The 16,964-nt window shown below is 37.1% G+C and overlaps 1 protein-coding gene across 8 annotated transcripts in view; it reads right to left on the minus strand.

Moving 5' to 3' along the window:
• Positions 1 to 16,964, minus strand: part of spegb (striated muscle enriched protein kinase b) — a 126,296-nt gene that overhangs the window by 34,155 nt on the left and 75,177 nt on the right. For all 8 annotated transcript variants that reach the window (XM_065252137.1, XM_065252133.2, XM_065252134.2 and 5 more), the window contains 11 exons: positions 14,410 to 15,935; positions 14,110 to 14,253; positions 13,816 to 13,998; positions 7,850 to 8,025; positions 7,640 to 7,728; positions 5,857 to 6,032; positions 3,382 to 3,642; positions 2,717 to 2,875; positions 2,441 to 2,630; positions 1,152 to 1,381; positions 930 to 1,049 (listed from right to left, as the gene is read on the minus strand). In XM_065252137.1, coding sequence (XP_065108209.1) covers positions 930 to 1,049; positions 1,152 to 1,381; positions 2,441 to 2,630; positions 2,717 to 2,875; positions 3,382 to 3,642; positions 5,857 to 6,032; positions 7,640 to 7,728; positions 7,850 to 8,025; positions 13,816 to 13,998; positions 14,110 to 14,253; positions 14,410 to 15,935 — 3,254 coding nt within the window. The remainder of the gene's footprint in view (positions 1 to 929; positions 1,050 to 1,151; positions 1,382 to 2,440; positions 2,631 to 2,716; positions 2,876 to 3,381; positions 3,643 to 5,856; positions 6,033 to 7,639; positions 7,729 to 7,849; positions 8,026 to 13,815; positions 13,999 to 14,109; positions 14,254 to 14,409; positions 15,936 to 16,964) is intronic.

A 16,964-nucleotide genomic window follows, 5' to 3' on the forward strand; every position in this document is an offset into this window, starting at 1 on the left:
ATTTTTAAGTGAATCTGCAATAACACGATTATCCACTAGATGGTGCAACCCAATTTAAGAAAAAACTGAAGTCAAAACGTTATTTACTAATCTTAAACTCTGTGTATGTTTTGATAATCATTCTGAATCTTATCTCGGAGTCTGAACAAAATTCCATCACAAAAATGCAATTATTTCAGCTTTTTGCTATTTTTAAAGAAAAATGCCCATATTTAAAAATGTATCAGCAGAGAAACAAATATAAATAGAAAAAAGTTTTTTTCCCGTTTTGTTTGTTTGTTTATTGTTTGATTGAAAGCAGAGGGTCTGTTCTTTCATTTGATATATTTTTATGTTACCGTGCCCCTAAGGTGACATTGGAGTAAAAAAATCAAAAGTTTAAACTTTTGCGTGCTCACGTGAAACATTCGCGTGCTCACGTGAAACATTCGCGTGCTCACGTGAAACTTTTGCTTGCAGATTTTTTTTTTTACGTTTTAATGTCCTTCAATTGTTTTTGATTGGGATATGCAACAAAACAGATTTTCTGTGAATTTTATGATTACAGACATTGGATGTTGCTGCACAAAATATAATTAATATTTTCATGATTTTTTTATGGGGACTGAAATTATTAAATGGTAATTTTACAGTGCTTTGACTATTTTAGTTTGTGAATTATTTGGGAATGAATTTATTGTTGTGTATTTTTTGCATTTGTTTGATGACAAATAATATCTAGGAATACAACAAAATATAATACAGTGTGTTTTATCATTTCGTAATTGTTAATAAATACTATGATTTATATAGTAATAGGGCAGTTCAGAGCTAAAAACCCAAATGTTTAAGGAAACAATTACTGCATTTAAGAGTAAAACTGCTCTACTGTAAGATATTCAAGTTAGGACTCATTAGACAGTAAGTGCCATAATGTATTTTAATCTCACCCATTACATAAAGATGGGCATAGCAGGTGGCCTTGCCCACTTTGTTGGATATGACGCACTTATAGACACCACCGTGGGCATGGCACACAGAGCGGAGCACCAGGCTGTGAATGTCTCTGACTGCAGAAAAGATAAAAGAAATCATCATACAAACAAAACTTTAAATGCCAGCCATACATCTATTTCAAAAGGACTCTCATATTGTAAGAGAAATGAACTTACACTGTGTCATTTTTCTGTCTTCTGTGCTCTCAATCCTCTTGCCGTTGTGAAACCAGATGATAGTTGGGTACGGCAGGCCAGCCACTTTGCACCTGAGAACTGCTTCTCTACCCTCCACTACATCCATATCATACAGCGGCTTGACAAAGTCTGGCATTGTAAACCGCTCCACCTCATTCTCAGGTACCTCGGGCTCTTCAGGAATCGAAGGCATTTTTTCCAGCTTTGCCCTGTTGAAGACCAGCATAAACACCAGGATGAGAAAAGACTTATTTTAGTTTTTTGATTGAAAGAATTGTTTACCCAAAAACAGTAATTCTGTAATTATTTACTCATGTTGTTGCCAACCTGTGTATATTATTAAAGGGGTCATATGATGAGATTTTTTTTAAAGATGTAAAATAAATATTTGGTGTCCCCAGAGTGCATATGTGAAGTTTTAGCTCAAAATACCCCACAGATAATTTATTATAGCATGTTAAAATTGCCACTTTGTAGGCTTGCGCAAAAATGTGCCGTTTTTGGGTGTGTCCTTTAAAATGCAAATGAGAAGATGAATTTCAAACACTGATCACAATGATGGTGGTTGGTTGTAATTGAAACTGAATCGTGCTGTCAATTATTTTTCTCTCTCTCTCTGTCTTTCTCTCTGCACTATATGGCAGTGCCGTGGTTGGATAGTAGAGATTAAGGGGTGTTAGTTTTGTAATTGGCCTTGCTACCTACCTTACAAAACAGGCGAAATCTGAATGACCTAATTTTTCACATGCTTGCAGAAAATGGCTTACCCAAACAAAGTTACTGGGTTGATATTTTTCATGTTTCTAGGTTGAAAACTTTCCATTATTTTACTAAAGGCAACGAAAATCGAGCAGGACCAAAACATTTTACAGCTGATCGCTGTCAATAAAGTTCAGCATTCTTAATATGACAAAGTAAGTGTTTTGATTAATGCCATTAATGTTTATAATGTTTTTAATCAGTGTATATTACTAGTCAACTAAATGAATATAACATGGAAAAGATGAATGCACATTTATATATTGATTCAACAAATTTACATCATTTTAAAGAAAAAACTTGTCATATATTTATTGCATTTTGCGGAAAAATAATCAGTTTTTAGAATAAATCTTTAAAAATCAAATTATGTCATCTCGTCACTTTCTTGGTATACAAAACAAATTTTTACCCAAATTAATCAAAATGGATTTATCTCGTTTTGGAACCAAACTCTTCATATTATTTCATATATCACATATTATTGAAACATTAGTCAAGAGTCATACATTTGAGAGGATATTGCCGGCCTGGGCTCCTGCACATACAACTCGGCCGAACACTCGGCCTGTCCGTACGCGTTTTGTGCGACTACCGTGTAGAAACCTTCATCTTCATTACAGACGTGAGAAATAATTAATGAATGCCTCCCTCCTTCTTTTAAGATTCGAACGTCTTCACTTTCCTCCAGTGGATGATCTGTTGGACATACGGTATAAACAACTTAACCTTTGTTTTGATGTTGCTGGTGTTGATTAATAGTGTTGACATGATGTGACTCTTACCAAAATGGGTCCAGGTGACCTGAGGAGGTGGTGTCCCGCTGACCTTACAGTCAAAGCGAGCGTTACGACCCTCAATCACTTCCAGAACATCCAGCTGACGGGTGAAGAGCGGCTGTATGGATGCTTTGACCTTCAGTTTGGCACTAGAGGTCAGTTCCTCTATATGCGTATAAGGAGGTAATGGAAGGGAAAAAGACAGTTTAAGATTCATACTGGTAATATAGATAAAACACTTTCTCCCAAAGATCCATAATTTAGTTTTTCATTACCAGTTATCCACCCTTATTTTGACCTCCAAAAGACTGCATTTGCTGCTGTGTCTTTAAAATGTTAGATGTGAAATGTTAGCTCAGTGCAGCATTGCGGTAACAGCACAAAAGTTCATGGGTTTGATTCCCAGCGAATACATATATACATACATAAAGGGTACTGTATACATTGTAATGCACTGTAAGTCACTTTGGATAAAATCGTTTGCAAAATGCAATGTAAATGTGAAATGAGATGCACACCAAGTACTGTCTTTCTATAAGCTCCAATATAGTTTTAACATCTCCATCCTTCAATAACAGCCTCTTTGCAAACGCCCTAATACATGCATACTGTATACAGTATTGATTTACTTAAAAGCATGATGTTGGAAATACAAATTGCAAGCTGCTCACCTTTAGCAGTGCTTAGTTTGCAGGTGTATGTCCCGCTATCGTCTTCGTGTACGGAGTTAAGCAGCAATCTGCACCTTTTCCCATCGAAGTGCATCTTACAATTCAAAAGCGCTGGCTGGATGAGCTTCCCGTCTGACAGCCAATCGACATCTGTGTCTTGAGGGCCGATCACATGACACTCGAACAGAGCCGTCTCACCTGCTTCCACCATTACATCCCTCACTGGCCGAATAATAGCTAGGCCTGGTTCTACTGGGCGAGCTGAAACAAACAGTAAAGATGGGGAAGAGAAACATCACATACAAGGAAATTAGGGTGTTTAATCTGCTACAAGTATAAGAGATGAAGTCTGCTAATGGCTTGTGTTGTACCGCAGAGATATTAGACGAAAGAGCTAATGCGCTGTCTGTCAGCTTAATCCCTACATCAATATCAATCTCATATTGAATGAGCTCAGCATGAATCAGTCCTGAAATTGCTTTATACGGTATAAGACTCTGCTTTTTGGCTTTTTGGTGGTCTTCTAAACTGGCTAATTTTCAAAGGAAATTAAAGTAACGAATGTCTTTTTTCCCCATAAGTGAAGCAGCTGAAATGAGAACAAAAATGTAGGGCGGGACTTGATTTCGTTCATTAGGACTGATTGGATATTTTCCTGGGCAGAAACTAGTGTCCGATAGCCCCGCCCTCACGCCATTTCTCGTGATGGGACGTGAAAAAGGGTCGTAAAAACTTTAAAGGGGACAGAGAATGAAAAACCATTTTTACCTTGTCTTTGTTGAATAATGGTAGTCTACCCGCATTCACAAACATACAAAAAGTCCTAGACATGCTAAACATCTCAGGCTCATAGAAATTCCTCTTTTAGAAATGTCAGCCAGAAAACGGCCCAATCTGAAAAACTGATGCTTATGACATCACAGGCATCTCACTGCCGCTCCACTTTAAAATAATTGGCTACATTTTCTGAGTGGCAGTAAAGTCAGCCAATCAGTAAGGAGATTGCAAGTTAAGCCAGTAGGGGGAGCCAAATAGGTGCAAAACCACTTGTTTAAAATCCCCCCCCCCCAATAAGCTATCTGAGAGAGGTTTTTAGGAAGCTTCTAAGGCATTACAGACCCAAACAAAAAAATTTTTGTCTACATGTCACATCACAGAACGAGGATAAATACCCCGCTCAATCATTCTATGTCACCTTTAAAAAAGCAATTAGACGTGTTACAGAATATTTCTTTGCTGAATGCACTTGGCCAGAGTTCGTACAAGTTTCGGAAAGTTTTTTTTTTCGATTACGCTATACATATAATTTCTTTTTATGGGCACTTCCCCCGGAAAACCACGGCAAACGTCAATTAGCGGGGGAGCGGGGGAACGAGGACGTTAAGTTACATGCATCACTACACGCGACAGCTTTGTTTTACATCAAACTAAACAATGGCATGAAAGAAGAAGTGTGTTTTTGTATGCAAGGGGAAGAAAGTCAATATTATGGAAACGATGGATATAGTTTGTTTATGCGGGGTAGCAGCGGAATTTTGCATGTGTTTGTTTAACGCTGGATTTCATTGAAAAGTCCCAAACGGGTCATGAGTTGTATGCGGTAAGTAAAACTTCTGTGTTATGTTGGAAATAGGCGTGTAAGTGCATATTATATAAACGACACAAACATATTGTGAATAATAAGTTATCCAGTCAGTGTTGTATAAAGCGTTGACTCGGACTCGCTCCTCCCGCAGTTCGCAACTCCTCAAATTTTTTTCGTTCGTTATCGGAAAGAATCGGTAAAGCTAATCTTTCTTTCATTAATCTGATAAAACTAAAAACTCTTCCAAGATATGAAGGATGTAATACTACTCTATAGGTACTTCAGATTAATATTAGATACACAGAAACAGTGGGTGTTATGGACGCTTTAAAAAAATTATTAGCAATTTTATGTTGACTTTAAACTTTGTTTATCATTCAATAGTTTAGTTTCTTATTGTGCACTCTTTAAAAACCTGCTTTTATTGCATAAAAGTCATTTTGGGTAAAAGTGCTGAGAACATTGAATTACTCAAATTAAACCCAGTGATGTGAAAAATGTCTTCCGTGGTTCAATACACTCCTAAAAATAAGTGCTAGAAAGGTGCTATTGGTGCTAGAAAGGGTTTTTCGCAGCAAGGCCATAGAAAATTGGTCTCCTTATATAACCTTTTGTCAAAGCTTTCTAAAAGAACCATTTTCCTTTTCTTTTAATAATTGTTCTTAGTTCTTACACTATTTTAAAATAAATAAAGCTATGGATTGTTAATGCATCGTTGTCTCAGCATTCTAACCTGGATTGGATGAAGTTATTGATATTAGCAAAACAGACACACTTCAACTAAAAAAAAAATAGATGAACACGTCATCTGTGTGAATTATAATGCAAATGATTCACATTGAACATACATGTTCCCCAACATGCTGAAAGTTGTGTAAAAGCATGCTCACCTTTAACCTCCAGTTTGCCCTCACACTGTTTAGTTCCATACTCGTTGATGATCTTGCAGGTGTAAACGCCTGCATCCGACTTCTGTGCTGATTTTATTATCATCTCAAAGTTGCCCTCTTCGGTCTCACGAACAATATGTCGTGGACCTGTTTTTATCGTCACTCTGTCTCTTAGCCTGACATCAGGGAAAATAAGTTTAGTTGTGACTATTATTCTCAAATGCAACACAAAATTTCATACATGATTACAAAAAGCAATCATAAAACCCCACCCCTACACCAAAGCATCATTGCCCTTATGAAAATGAACATTGGTTTTACTACAGATAAAACAAAAAAAAAACCATGGTCACTACACTTTTACAATTTTTTTTTTTTTTTAAATAAAGGGGTGCATGATTTTTGAAAAACACAAACACACTTGTAGCCAATCAGCAGTAAGGGGCGTGTCTACTAAACGGCATCGTTGCCTGGGTTGCGTATGTCAAAAGAAGGTCCAGCTTCTATTGGGGTAGGAGATTTCAAATGTCAACATTGGCTTTCAGAGATCATGCACCCCGCCTTTAAGCCACCTCTTAAAATAGTTAAGACTGTGTACGATAAGATAGTGTAGAAAATTTCACAAAAAGGCAATTAATCAGCAGTAAGAGGAACCTTTTATAGAAGCAATCAAATACTTAACTATGATGTTAACTAAATAATTAACTACATTCGTTAACATGAACTATTTAAAAAAAACAATAAGCATGTGTACGCACAAATTTGTTCGTAAAATGTGCGTACAGATGTTTTAACTAACAAATTATGATTTAACAAAAACTTTCACACTAAATTTTTTTTAAATGTATGCAAAAACATAAGAACAACATTTGCAATAATCATGAACAAGGAAAAATATATAAAATATATAACACAGATATACAGTACACTGTAAAAAAATTCCGTAGAAATTAAAATGTTATTGCAGCTGGGTTGCCGGTAATTTACAGTAGATTTAAATTTATGTTATTTACTGGCAAGAGTTTGTTCAAAGTTAAATACATTTGAAATATTAACAAGTCTTTATCTTTACAGAATAAAACTTTACAATAACAGCCTCATGCAAAGCATTCTGGAAACCAGAAATCATCATCAGCCTTTTTCTGTTTTTTGCTTCAGATTTTGTTTCCCAAAATGTTTTGCTTGCTGCTGTTTTCTTACTCTGTAAAGACAAAGACTTGTAAATGTTTAATGTTCCTATAACTTTGAACAAAATGTTGCCAGTAAAAACATAAATTTAAATCTACGGTAAGTTATAGGCAACCCAGCTGCAATTTCTACAGAATTTTTTTACAGTGTATATATTATATATTTTTCTTTTTATTGCGTAAGTGTGGTCTTAGTGGTTCTTATGTTTTTGCAAACATTTAGAAGAAATTTTAGTATGAAAGTTTTAGTTTAATCATGATTTGTTAGTTAAAACGTCCGAACGCATATTTCACGAACAAATTTGTGCGTACGCATGCTTAGTGAATGAGACCCGATACTTTAACAACATTTATTATGTCTAATAAATGTTCATTTTCAGATTTACATTTGTTTTCCTTTTAAGTTAAATCTTAAAATGAACTAAAGCATGATAAACTAAATTAACAAACAATAAACAATTAGTTTGAACTAAAATTAACAAAGACAAATGATGTAATAGTGATGCTCATTGTTAGCTAACAGATTAACTAATGTTAACAAATAATACCTGATTTGCAAAACTTTGTTTAAATTGTGATGACTTTTAAAAACATACCAATAAAGTATGGGTTTAGGCTGTCCACCCACTCGAACAGACATGGTCACTTCCTGACCCTCTGTTACTGTCTGGTCTCCAAAAACAGCCTGTGATGTTAGTAAATGCACATATTATAGATAGATATACCTTGTTTAGGAAATCACGTACATGTAAATGTTATCAATGATGCATTGCTATGTAGTATTTTAAAACCGTTAAACAAGACACCTGAAAGGCTGGAGGCTCTTTGAATCGAGTGTCCACAATCTTCCTTGGCTCAGAACCTCTGTAAGATGAAAAATCCATCCCCTCCTCCAGAGGACTGAGGTATTCCTCATCAGATGTGATGGGACTGCTGACGTCCATGGGCACACCAAGGTTCCCACGCTGGTCCTGACTGGGATCTGACAGATAGTGGTGGATTTTACAACCAGTACTTTCAAAATTCATATATACACAACTGAGCAATTTTGGAGCAACTTTAAGAGAGGTGGTGGTTGAAAGACATGGACTCAAATCCAACCTTAATGTAAATAGAAGAATGGAGACTGGTATCGCTTTTAACATATGACACAAGAAAAAGCATAAAGTAAAGCCATTTGATTTTAGGATGTTTTAGAAAGTCACAAAATGAAAGTCGTTCCTTAAATATAGTATATGTGCAAACACTTTAAACAATTTGCTTTGAGGGGCCTGAAGTGAGCAGGGAAATTTCTATGTGCTCTCCGCGACTTGCACCAGAAGAAAAAATAGACACGGTGTCTCTTCTTACAACAGCATATACATTACTGCAAACTCAGTTTAAGTCTAAGACATTCACAGCCACACCACTAGATAAAAAATAAGATTATTAACGATAAAGCATAATATTTGTCAAATAAATCATGCAAGAGAAGGTTAAAACTTTACACTAAAGGAAAAGTTAAATTTTGCTTAAATTTTCTGGAAATCCATCATGCAAATCTTTAATCACAAACTTTTACACAAACCTACCCAGCCACACACCTTCAACCAGAAATCGGCCACGTAGAAAGCCAACACCTACAGCTCCAATGCATGTTTTTAATAAGTCAACACCCAAAAGCACCAGTCATGTGGAGCAGAGTCTTCTGTAGCCTCCCTTGCTGTTCTCTCCAGCTCTCTCAACGTCAACACGACACTACCTTTAACATTTAGTTCGGCACAAACACACATATGTCCTCCCATTTTTCCATTCAAGTCAAAAGAACTGGCATGAAAATCTTCTCATAGCAACCATCCTATTTATATGCCTTTTAACAAAATCTCTCTCTTCTGCTGTAGCTCAGGTATCATGAACCGTAAAGAACATGATTTCTGTGCAGGTGCTTCATCGGATGATAAAACAGTTCTTAGAAACGTGCCGTCATATTTTTTTGAAAAATAAAGACCTACTTGGCAAGTCATTTTTAACAGCAAGTGTGAAGTAACATAAGGATCCACCATTTATGAGATTATTTCAAGATCATTTCATGGAGGAAGGAAAGCTAAAAATAACCCTGGTATTCACCACCCTAATAAGGCAAAGCTTGTCTTTCGCTTTCTAACCATTAGCAGGAGTGAATATCAGACATTTCCACCCTAGAAATTTCATCTTTCATCTGTTTGTTAATTTATTTGGAAAACAAATAATGGGTGTAACAGATTAAGAAAATTATAATAATAACCACCCCTAGTATGCTGTTAGTATGTTGTGCATGGTAATATTGCAAAATCTATATTAAGGGTGAAAGAAAATATTTTTTCATGTGAGTTTTGCAATATTTTGTTTGATTCTCAAACATGCAATATCAATATTTTTTATCGTTATATCCAATTATATTCCTAAAATAGGAAATATCCCAATATGTTGGGTCGCTTTACAATATAGCAATGTATCAGAACATATAGAATCCTTTTATCATTGTAAAATAAATCTTTGGTGTTTAAGTTTTAGCTTAAAATATCATATAGATAGTTTATTATAACATGTTAAAATCCCACTTTGTAGGTGCGAGTAAAAATTTGCAAAATTAGTTTTTGGGTGTGTCATTTTAAATGCAAATGAGTTGATCCCTGCACTAAATGGCAGTGCTGTGGTTGGATAGTGCAGATTAAAGGGCGGTATTATCCCCTTCTGACATCATAAGGGGAGTCATATTTCAATGACCTATTTTTTCACATGCTTGCAGAGAATGGTTGACCAAAACTAAGTGATTGGGTTGATCTTTACACATTTTCTAGGTTGACAGAAGCATTGGGGACTTAATTATAGCACTTAAACATAAAAAGGTTAGCTTTTCATGAAATTTCCCCTTTAAGGGACATTTTTATGCAAAGGCATGTCTAGTTTATTGAGATGCCTGCAGTGTTCGAATTGAAGGGGGTCTGGGGGGGTCCCGGACCTCCTATAAGCCTTAAGGGACCCCCCATAAAGCACAAAAATATAAATTAGGGGGGTCCCCTGGTTTTTATTAAAATTAAAATACTACATGAATTTAAAATTCTCATGTTGCGTGTCACAAAGCGAAACTGTCTTTATTTGTCCCAATTTCGCAATAAACTAATTCAAATGACTTCTGTCTGAAATAAATAAACTCGCAAGTGCGCCTCATGCTGTTTTCTGGAGGAATTGACAGACAAACAGTAGCAAATCTATCCTCTCAGTCTGACGGCTGGTCCACCCAGTCACACAAAATATTTTATTGGGGAAGCAGAAGAAATCACGCTTAAATGATAATAAATGATAGTCTCTTTAATACTTAACACCAGGGCACATAAATTCCACTTGAGCGTGTTTGTGGTTTGTGACCAACCCTTATTGACGACAAGCACACATACGCGCGTTTGTGAGCGGCATTGACAAGTACATAAACCCTGTGCGTGTTTGCTGTGATTGTTTTTAATGATAGAGAACACGAACCATTTGATATTTCAGATGAAATAAAACTTATCACTAAGTTAAGCAGATCTTACTTGTAATTGTCATCTATGTGACGCGACAGTCGGCACACAGCAGCACATCATCATTTCAAATCCGTTTACAAGATGAATTCTCTTGTTATGTTAAATATGAAGTTTACATTGCGTTGTAAAAATGATGAAATTATCTTCATACGTGCTTAATTCATAATGAGAACGTATTAATACAAGCTTTTTTATGCTGCTATATTATATAACAAAATAAACAATACATGTAATTTTATATACAAACTATAATTCTATCTTGACAAGCACATTATCTGCTTCATGTTGGTCCGGTTTAATTCAGAGGACTCATTGCTTTGGTGTATTCATTTTCATTTTAAGCCTTTAAAAAGTAATTATTTTAGATGCAATTTTGTAATATTTATAGCTTAAATTATCTAATATAATTTTTAAAACATTTAAAATCATTGTGCAGAATTCCGCAGATTTTTCCAAAACATTTCCAGAGATAAAGCAAAAAAGTCTGCATATTTCGTCTGGCCCTGTTTATCGCTCAAATAGCATCATTCAGAAATAAATAACTATATTTATAGAAAGTACCTTTTGCATGTGTTTTTTTAAACCTTGCAAATGTTAACATGCAAGCGATTTTAAACAATTTGAGCGGAAGATGTTAAAGTGGGCTGTTTTATATGCGCAAAGACAAGGACGCGTCGCGCACACATACTAAATGGACGCAACACTCATAAGCGGACGCACGGAGACGCGCGATTCCTAAAGCATGCAAACACAAAATTATTTGGAAATACCACAGTCTTGGCACCTATTCTCATAAAAACATTCAGTTATGTTTTAAAGTAAGTGCAATCAGTTCAGAAAGAAATCAGATGTTTGTGTTCGTCTGAAAGTAGCAGTTCTTATCTGCTTGTGTTTCTGTCATTTATATTAATTAAACAACAGAAAACAAAGGAAAATCACTTCTGTATCTAAAAACAGATTAATTATTCGATGAAGAAGACAGTGTTATTATTCATTTGATTCTATTTATGTACCTAAATATATCTTACTTTATTTGTAACTTTGTTCTTTTCTATTTTTTATGCTCATAATTTCTTAATTTGTTCTTATGTTATTTTCCCACCCCCAGTTTTGCTGATCTGAAAAGTATTCGATCTATGACTCAAAAAACGCAATGTAATCCATTTAACCACTACTATACTGTATAGTAAAATTATGTAATTTAAAAATGAGGTCCACCCTATTTCACCCCTATTCTGTGTAAAATTTCTGCCCTTGCCAGTGTTTCACACTAATTTGAGGGGTAACATTTTTTTAGAGTTTGAGTTAAGGGTAATTCGGGGTTTCTTTGATTAAAACCAGGATCAGATGATTACTGATCAAGGACGATCACATCTTTGTGAAATCACAGCGACCCTATGATAAGGGGGTGGGGCTTGGCCAGGGGGTGGGGCTTAGCTAGGGGACCCCCCATAAGCTTTGACATAATTCGAACACTGGATGCCTGTCATTTATCATACATGATGACTACATCTCTATATGCCTTTTTTTAAATTATAATTTATTTGTATGGCAATACAATTTGCAATTCTATTTTATGTACTAAATAATTTTCATGTTTTTGTGTGTTTTCAATTTGTCTTTCATGAAGCAATGAAACAATGTAAAAAAGCACTATACAAGACTTGACTTGAATGAATTAAGAAATAATATAGTATATTTATGATATTACAAAATAAAAATTTATTTTGCCATCTAAAAAAATGTGATTAGTGTCTACGATCAATGTTTTTTTGGTCTTCTATATTATTATCAACTAAGGATCTCAAGGAAAGAAAACAAAAGCAGGGGAAAACAGAGAAAAACCAGAGATTAAGGAAGCAAAGGAGCGGTAACCTTAACGCAAGATGGCAGGGAGGCAAAATGTAAAATGTGTTTTTAATAATTTAATAAAAGTAATTTGCTCTTAAAGTGATTTTAACACCAACAGAGAGATGGCAGCCCTAGCCTGCAGGGCCACATGTTGACTGAATGACTCATTCCCTCCCTCATTCCTTTGATCCCACTGATATTTTTCAAGATGAAATTCACTGATTTTCAAGAAATGCACTGCTCTCTCAAACGTTACTCTTCAAACTTCCACCCCCTCAATTCAGACTCAAAACACAATATGCTCACCCTCGCTGCTCGAAAACATTACCTACCCTTCTTCACATTATTTTCAGCTGCAATATTGATGATTTCAATACCTCTCTTCTTAAAATCGCTCTGATACACATTTTCAGCAACAAAATAGCTTGACGTCATTAATATTCATTTTGCAGCAACATGAGCCACAGTGTCAACTGGAGGTAGGAACACTGAGATGAGCTCTACTTTATGCAAATGAGCACTGATGTGATGGAGATCCACCCCCGAAACATCTGGATACTGCGGTCGAATCAAAATGCCTACTATTGATTAACATCACAGTGGGTTGGTAACCTCCAGTTTATTCAACATCAGTATGAACCATAGACCATGTTCTTCAACCCTGGTCCTCGAGGACCCCCTTCCAGAAAGTTTTAGATGTCTCCTTATTTAAAACACTGAATCAACTCATCAGCCTCCTTCCAGAATGTCTCCCTAACAAGCTAATGAGTTAAATCAGGTGTGTTTATTAAGGAGACATCTAAAACTTTCTGGAAGGGGGTCCTCGAGGACCAGGGTGGAAAAACCCTTCCATAGACTGTATAAAACATGGACGTAGGTTTCTGGAGAGCTTCCTTGAAGCCCAAAGTTGGTGGAGCATGCCATTCCCGTTTTGGCAGGGCGTCACTCGCTAAAAAACGAAAATAGGCAACGAGGCAGAACATGGGTGGAGTTTGGGTGCCTGGTTGCTAAAACCACGCCCACCAAGCTCAACCGAAGTGACAGCAGAGGCCATTTACCTGTCACTTAAGTGGCCACACCCTTAGTTATGCAGAACTTTATGGCTTAATATAATTCAAAAGAATGAGTTACAAAGTAATTCACCACCCTTGCAGTTGTCATAGGGCAAAATTAGCTATACAGACCAAAAACATTTTTGTACCTGGCTGTACGCATATTTATATATTTATATGATAAGTTTAGCCATTTTAACACAGGAGTCTATGGGATTGACTCTAGCAGCAAGTCGATGAATTGCAGTTTAAATCACTTCCGCCTTGGCTTCACAAGAGAGATCGCAAGGTTGCCCCTTGGTATGAACGCCCCTTGTGAAGACTTACCTGATTTGATGAAAAGGGTGGCACTACTGGAAGCTTTGCCCACTTCATTTGTAGCAGTAACTGTGTACGTTCCTGCATCGCTTGGCTTTGTCCATTTAATGAGCAAAGAGTGTCTTTCTCCCTCCACTTTTACAACATGAGTTGAGCTGTTCTTGATCTCAATGTTGTCTCTCTTCCACGTAACTATACAAAAAACAACAAATTAATTCCTTAAGTCCAAAAAGGAATTGACACTGCAATGACCATGTTGATTTAAATCAACTAAACATAGTTGGGGTTCAACCCAAAACTTACCTTCAGGCAGAGGGGTGCCACTGATGATGCATTTTAAATGCACCTCTGTTCCAGTCGAGGCCACAGTGTCCTGTAGTGGAAACTCAAACACAGGAGCCTCTAGAGGATCTTCTCCTGCAGACACATACGAGTCGTCTGAAGATTCTGCAACAATGGGAGAGATACATCAGAATTCTCCAATAGATGTGATAATCAAGATTATGAGTCAGATTATCATTTAATTTAGTCAAAGATTTTTTTAAATCCTAGGTCAAGAATTTACTGATTAGCGTGCTTGTTTACTTTCTCTGCAAAACGTACCAAATTCAGGTGACATGGGTCTTTGTCTGCGTCCCCTTCCTCTGTTTCTTTGGGTTTTTAACACTTTACCAGTGGCACTTTTTACAGTCTTTTCAATCTTTTCTGTGGGTGTTTCTGTCTCCATTGGCTCATCTTCGACAAAGATTTTTGGTATGGTTAGCTTAGGTGCTGGTTGTAAAGGACTCAAATCCAACTCCATCTTCTCCTCAGAAGAGGAAGACAGAGACACTCTTGGAGGTTTGGGGGGAGGTTGGAAAGGGCGTTCTTGAATAGCTACAGTTTCTCCCTGCAACAAAGGACTTTCAGGCCTTCTCTCCAATTTTCTTAGGGTGACCTCTACAGGTGTCTTCCTGGACTCCTCTGTTTGTGGAACTTCCTGAACACGAACAACTCTCTTGACCAACGGACTTGCAGATCTTGGATCACCCTTGCGTAATGTCATCTCTATGACATTTCTGGATGGAGATTCGGCTCTTCCTCTAGAACGGTCTTCAGCCATGGCAGTAATCTCTACAGTTGGAGACCTTCGAGGACTCCCCCTGCTTGGGCTTGGGCCACGCACAAATCTTGGAGACCTTTGCCCAGGTAGATCAGAAGGTGACATGGCTTCTGGAGGGCATGGTTGATTAACAAATGTCTTAGTGGCTGGGTCACCTTTAACTTTTTCCATTGGTTGTTCTGTCAGTTGGTCTTTTCGCTTACGGAAAGGAGATTTTGGTGGCGATCGTTCTTTGGCTTGCTCGCTTTTTCTCTTCTCTCGCTCTAGCTGAGCACGCTCTCTATCCTGCAGCTTTTGAAGAACCTGGGGTGGGAGGGGTTCTAACTTTCTAACAGGCTGCCTGCTGTTGTGTAAAGTGGAGAGGTGCTCTGTTGAGAAGGATCTTTTCATATGTGATTTTCCCACAAGCTTTTTGATGCGCTGGAGCTCCTCTGCAAACTTGATCTCAATGTCCTGCACCTTCTGGGAGTAGTTAGATCTGTCCTCCATGGAAGCAGCCCGCTGCCTAAACATGGACCTTCTCTGAGCCGTGTCTGCGTTTATAGCCTCACGATGGTCCTCTTTGGAGCTCTCCCTCGAGATCCTTTCTTCTTCATCAGAGTCAACAGATAAAGCTCTATTAAATCCAGCCCAAGAACGTCCCGATAGAGTTTCCTCTGGGTTATCAATACTCCTCCTCTGCTCGTCAAACTTCAACGTCATCTCTGAGCTAGCTCTTTTCAGTTTTGGTGAGGGACGAGGTTCCTTACGGGAATACTCACTGACAGGGGTCTGGGATCGGAAGTCTTGAGCACTACTCTGAGACATGCTTGAGGATTTGGGTTGCTTGATCTTCTCCTCAAACTCTTCTGGTACCATGCCTTGATATTCAGTTGGCACAATTACTTTCTTGCGTGGGGCTAAGGAAGTGGCAGGGGACGAACCAGAACGGCTGGGCAAAGGAGAGGCAGTAGAACGGCCAATTTTAGGGGAAGGGGGTGGTAGAACTTGAGGGGGGGATTCTCTCAAAACTTCTTCATATGGGCTCCTAAAAAAGGTGTTTGAGGGAAATTTTCTGTTAGAGTATGGGGTTATGCAAGAGGAGGAGCCCAACTGTTTGGATGAGGACTTTAGGGCCAGACAGGCTATTTATTTACTAATGTGGGACTTAAAAATGGGACTGTGTTTGTGTGTGTATGTGTGTACAGGTTTAAAAGTCTAATTGTAATGTTTTAAATTAAATAGATATAAAATAACAGTCATAAGGCTGAAAGTGGAATGGTTGTAACCTACAAAAATTTCAAATCTCAGGAGCGATAAAAAAATGAAAGTGATCATGAGGATTTGGTAAATCAAATTCATTACAGATGAATTTTATAAATACATAAATAATGTAAAGGTATGTTCGAAACGCAACAAAATGTTTCCATTTCAATCTTCGTGGCGTGACCACGAAGACCAAATTTATTTAAAATTACACCACGTCTCCCAGACTTAGAAATCTTTGTCCAAAGGTTTACAACACAACAGAAAAATGGATGTAGCTTGTTGAGCTAACTAAATTGTGCCTACTAGCCTATACCTCCCAAAATCACTGGGCTAGATCACCACACATCACTGGATATCTACAAGAATAAGTCAAGTGTCACCTGCCAGCACTAGGAAGGAAGAGTTTTATAACAAGGATACATAACTATTAAGGTACTAACGAGTCTATTCAATATGTTTGAAGAGTTGTACAGCAAACATCTATGGTTTTCACAGCACAGGCTACAATGAAACTCTGCCGAGCTGATACAGATTAAAAGTACTCAAAATCCAATCAGCTTCCTCCCCAACGGGCAGTTTGACAAACGTACTCTTATATTGAACATCCAGATCATAACAATGTGTGAAGCTTCAAAATCATGCGAACACGGCAAAGCACAAATTTGGTTAAAACAGAGGAATGATAGTTAGAAATGTGTGATGTTAGTAAAATTAACAATTACCTGCAACGGTTCTGGATGGCACACGATTATCATCTACATGTCATTTTTATATTTTTTCTTTTGAGAGAATAATACTCAACACATTA

This window comes from Paramisgurnus dabryanus, chromosome 15, assembly GCF_030506205.2.
Source record: "Paramisgurnus dabryanus chromosome 15, PD_genome_1.1, whole genome shotgun sequence".
Classification (NCBI taxonomy): Eukaryota; Metazoa; Chordata; class Actinopteri; order Cypriniformes; family Cobitidae; genus Paramisgurnus; species Paramisgurnus dabryanus.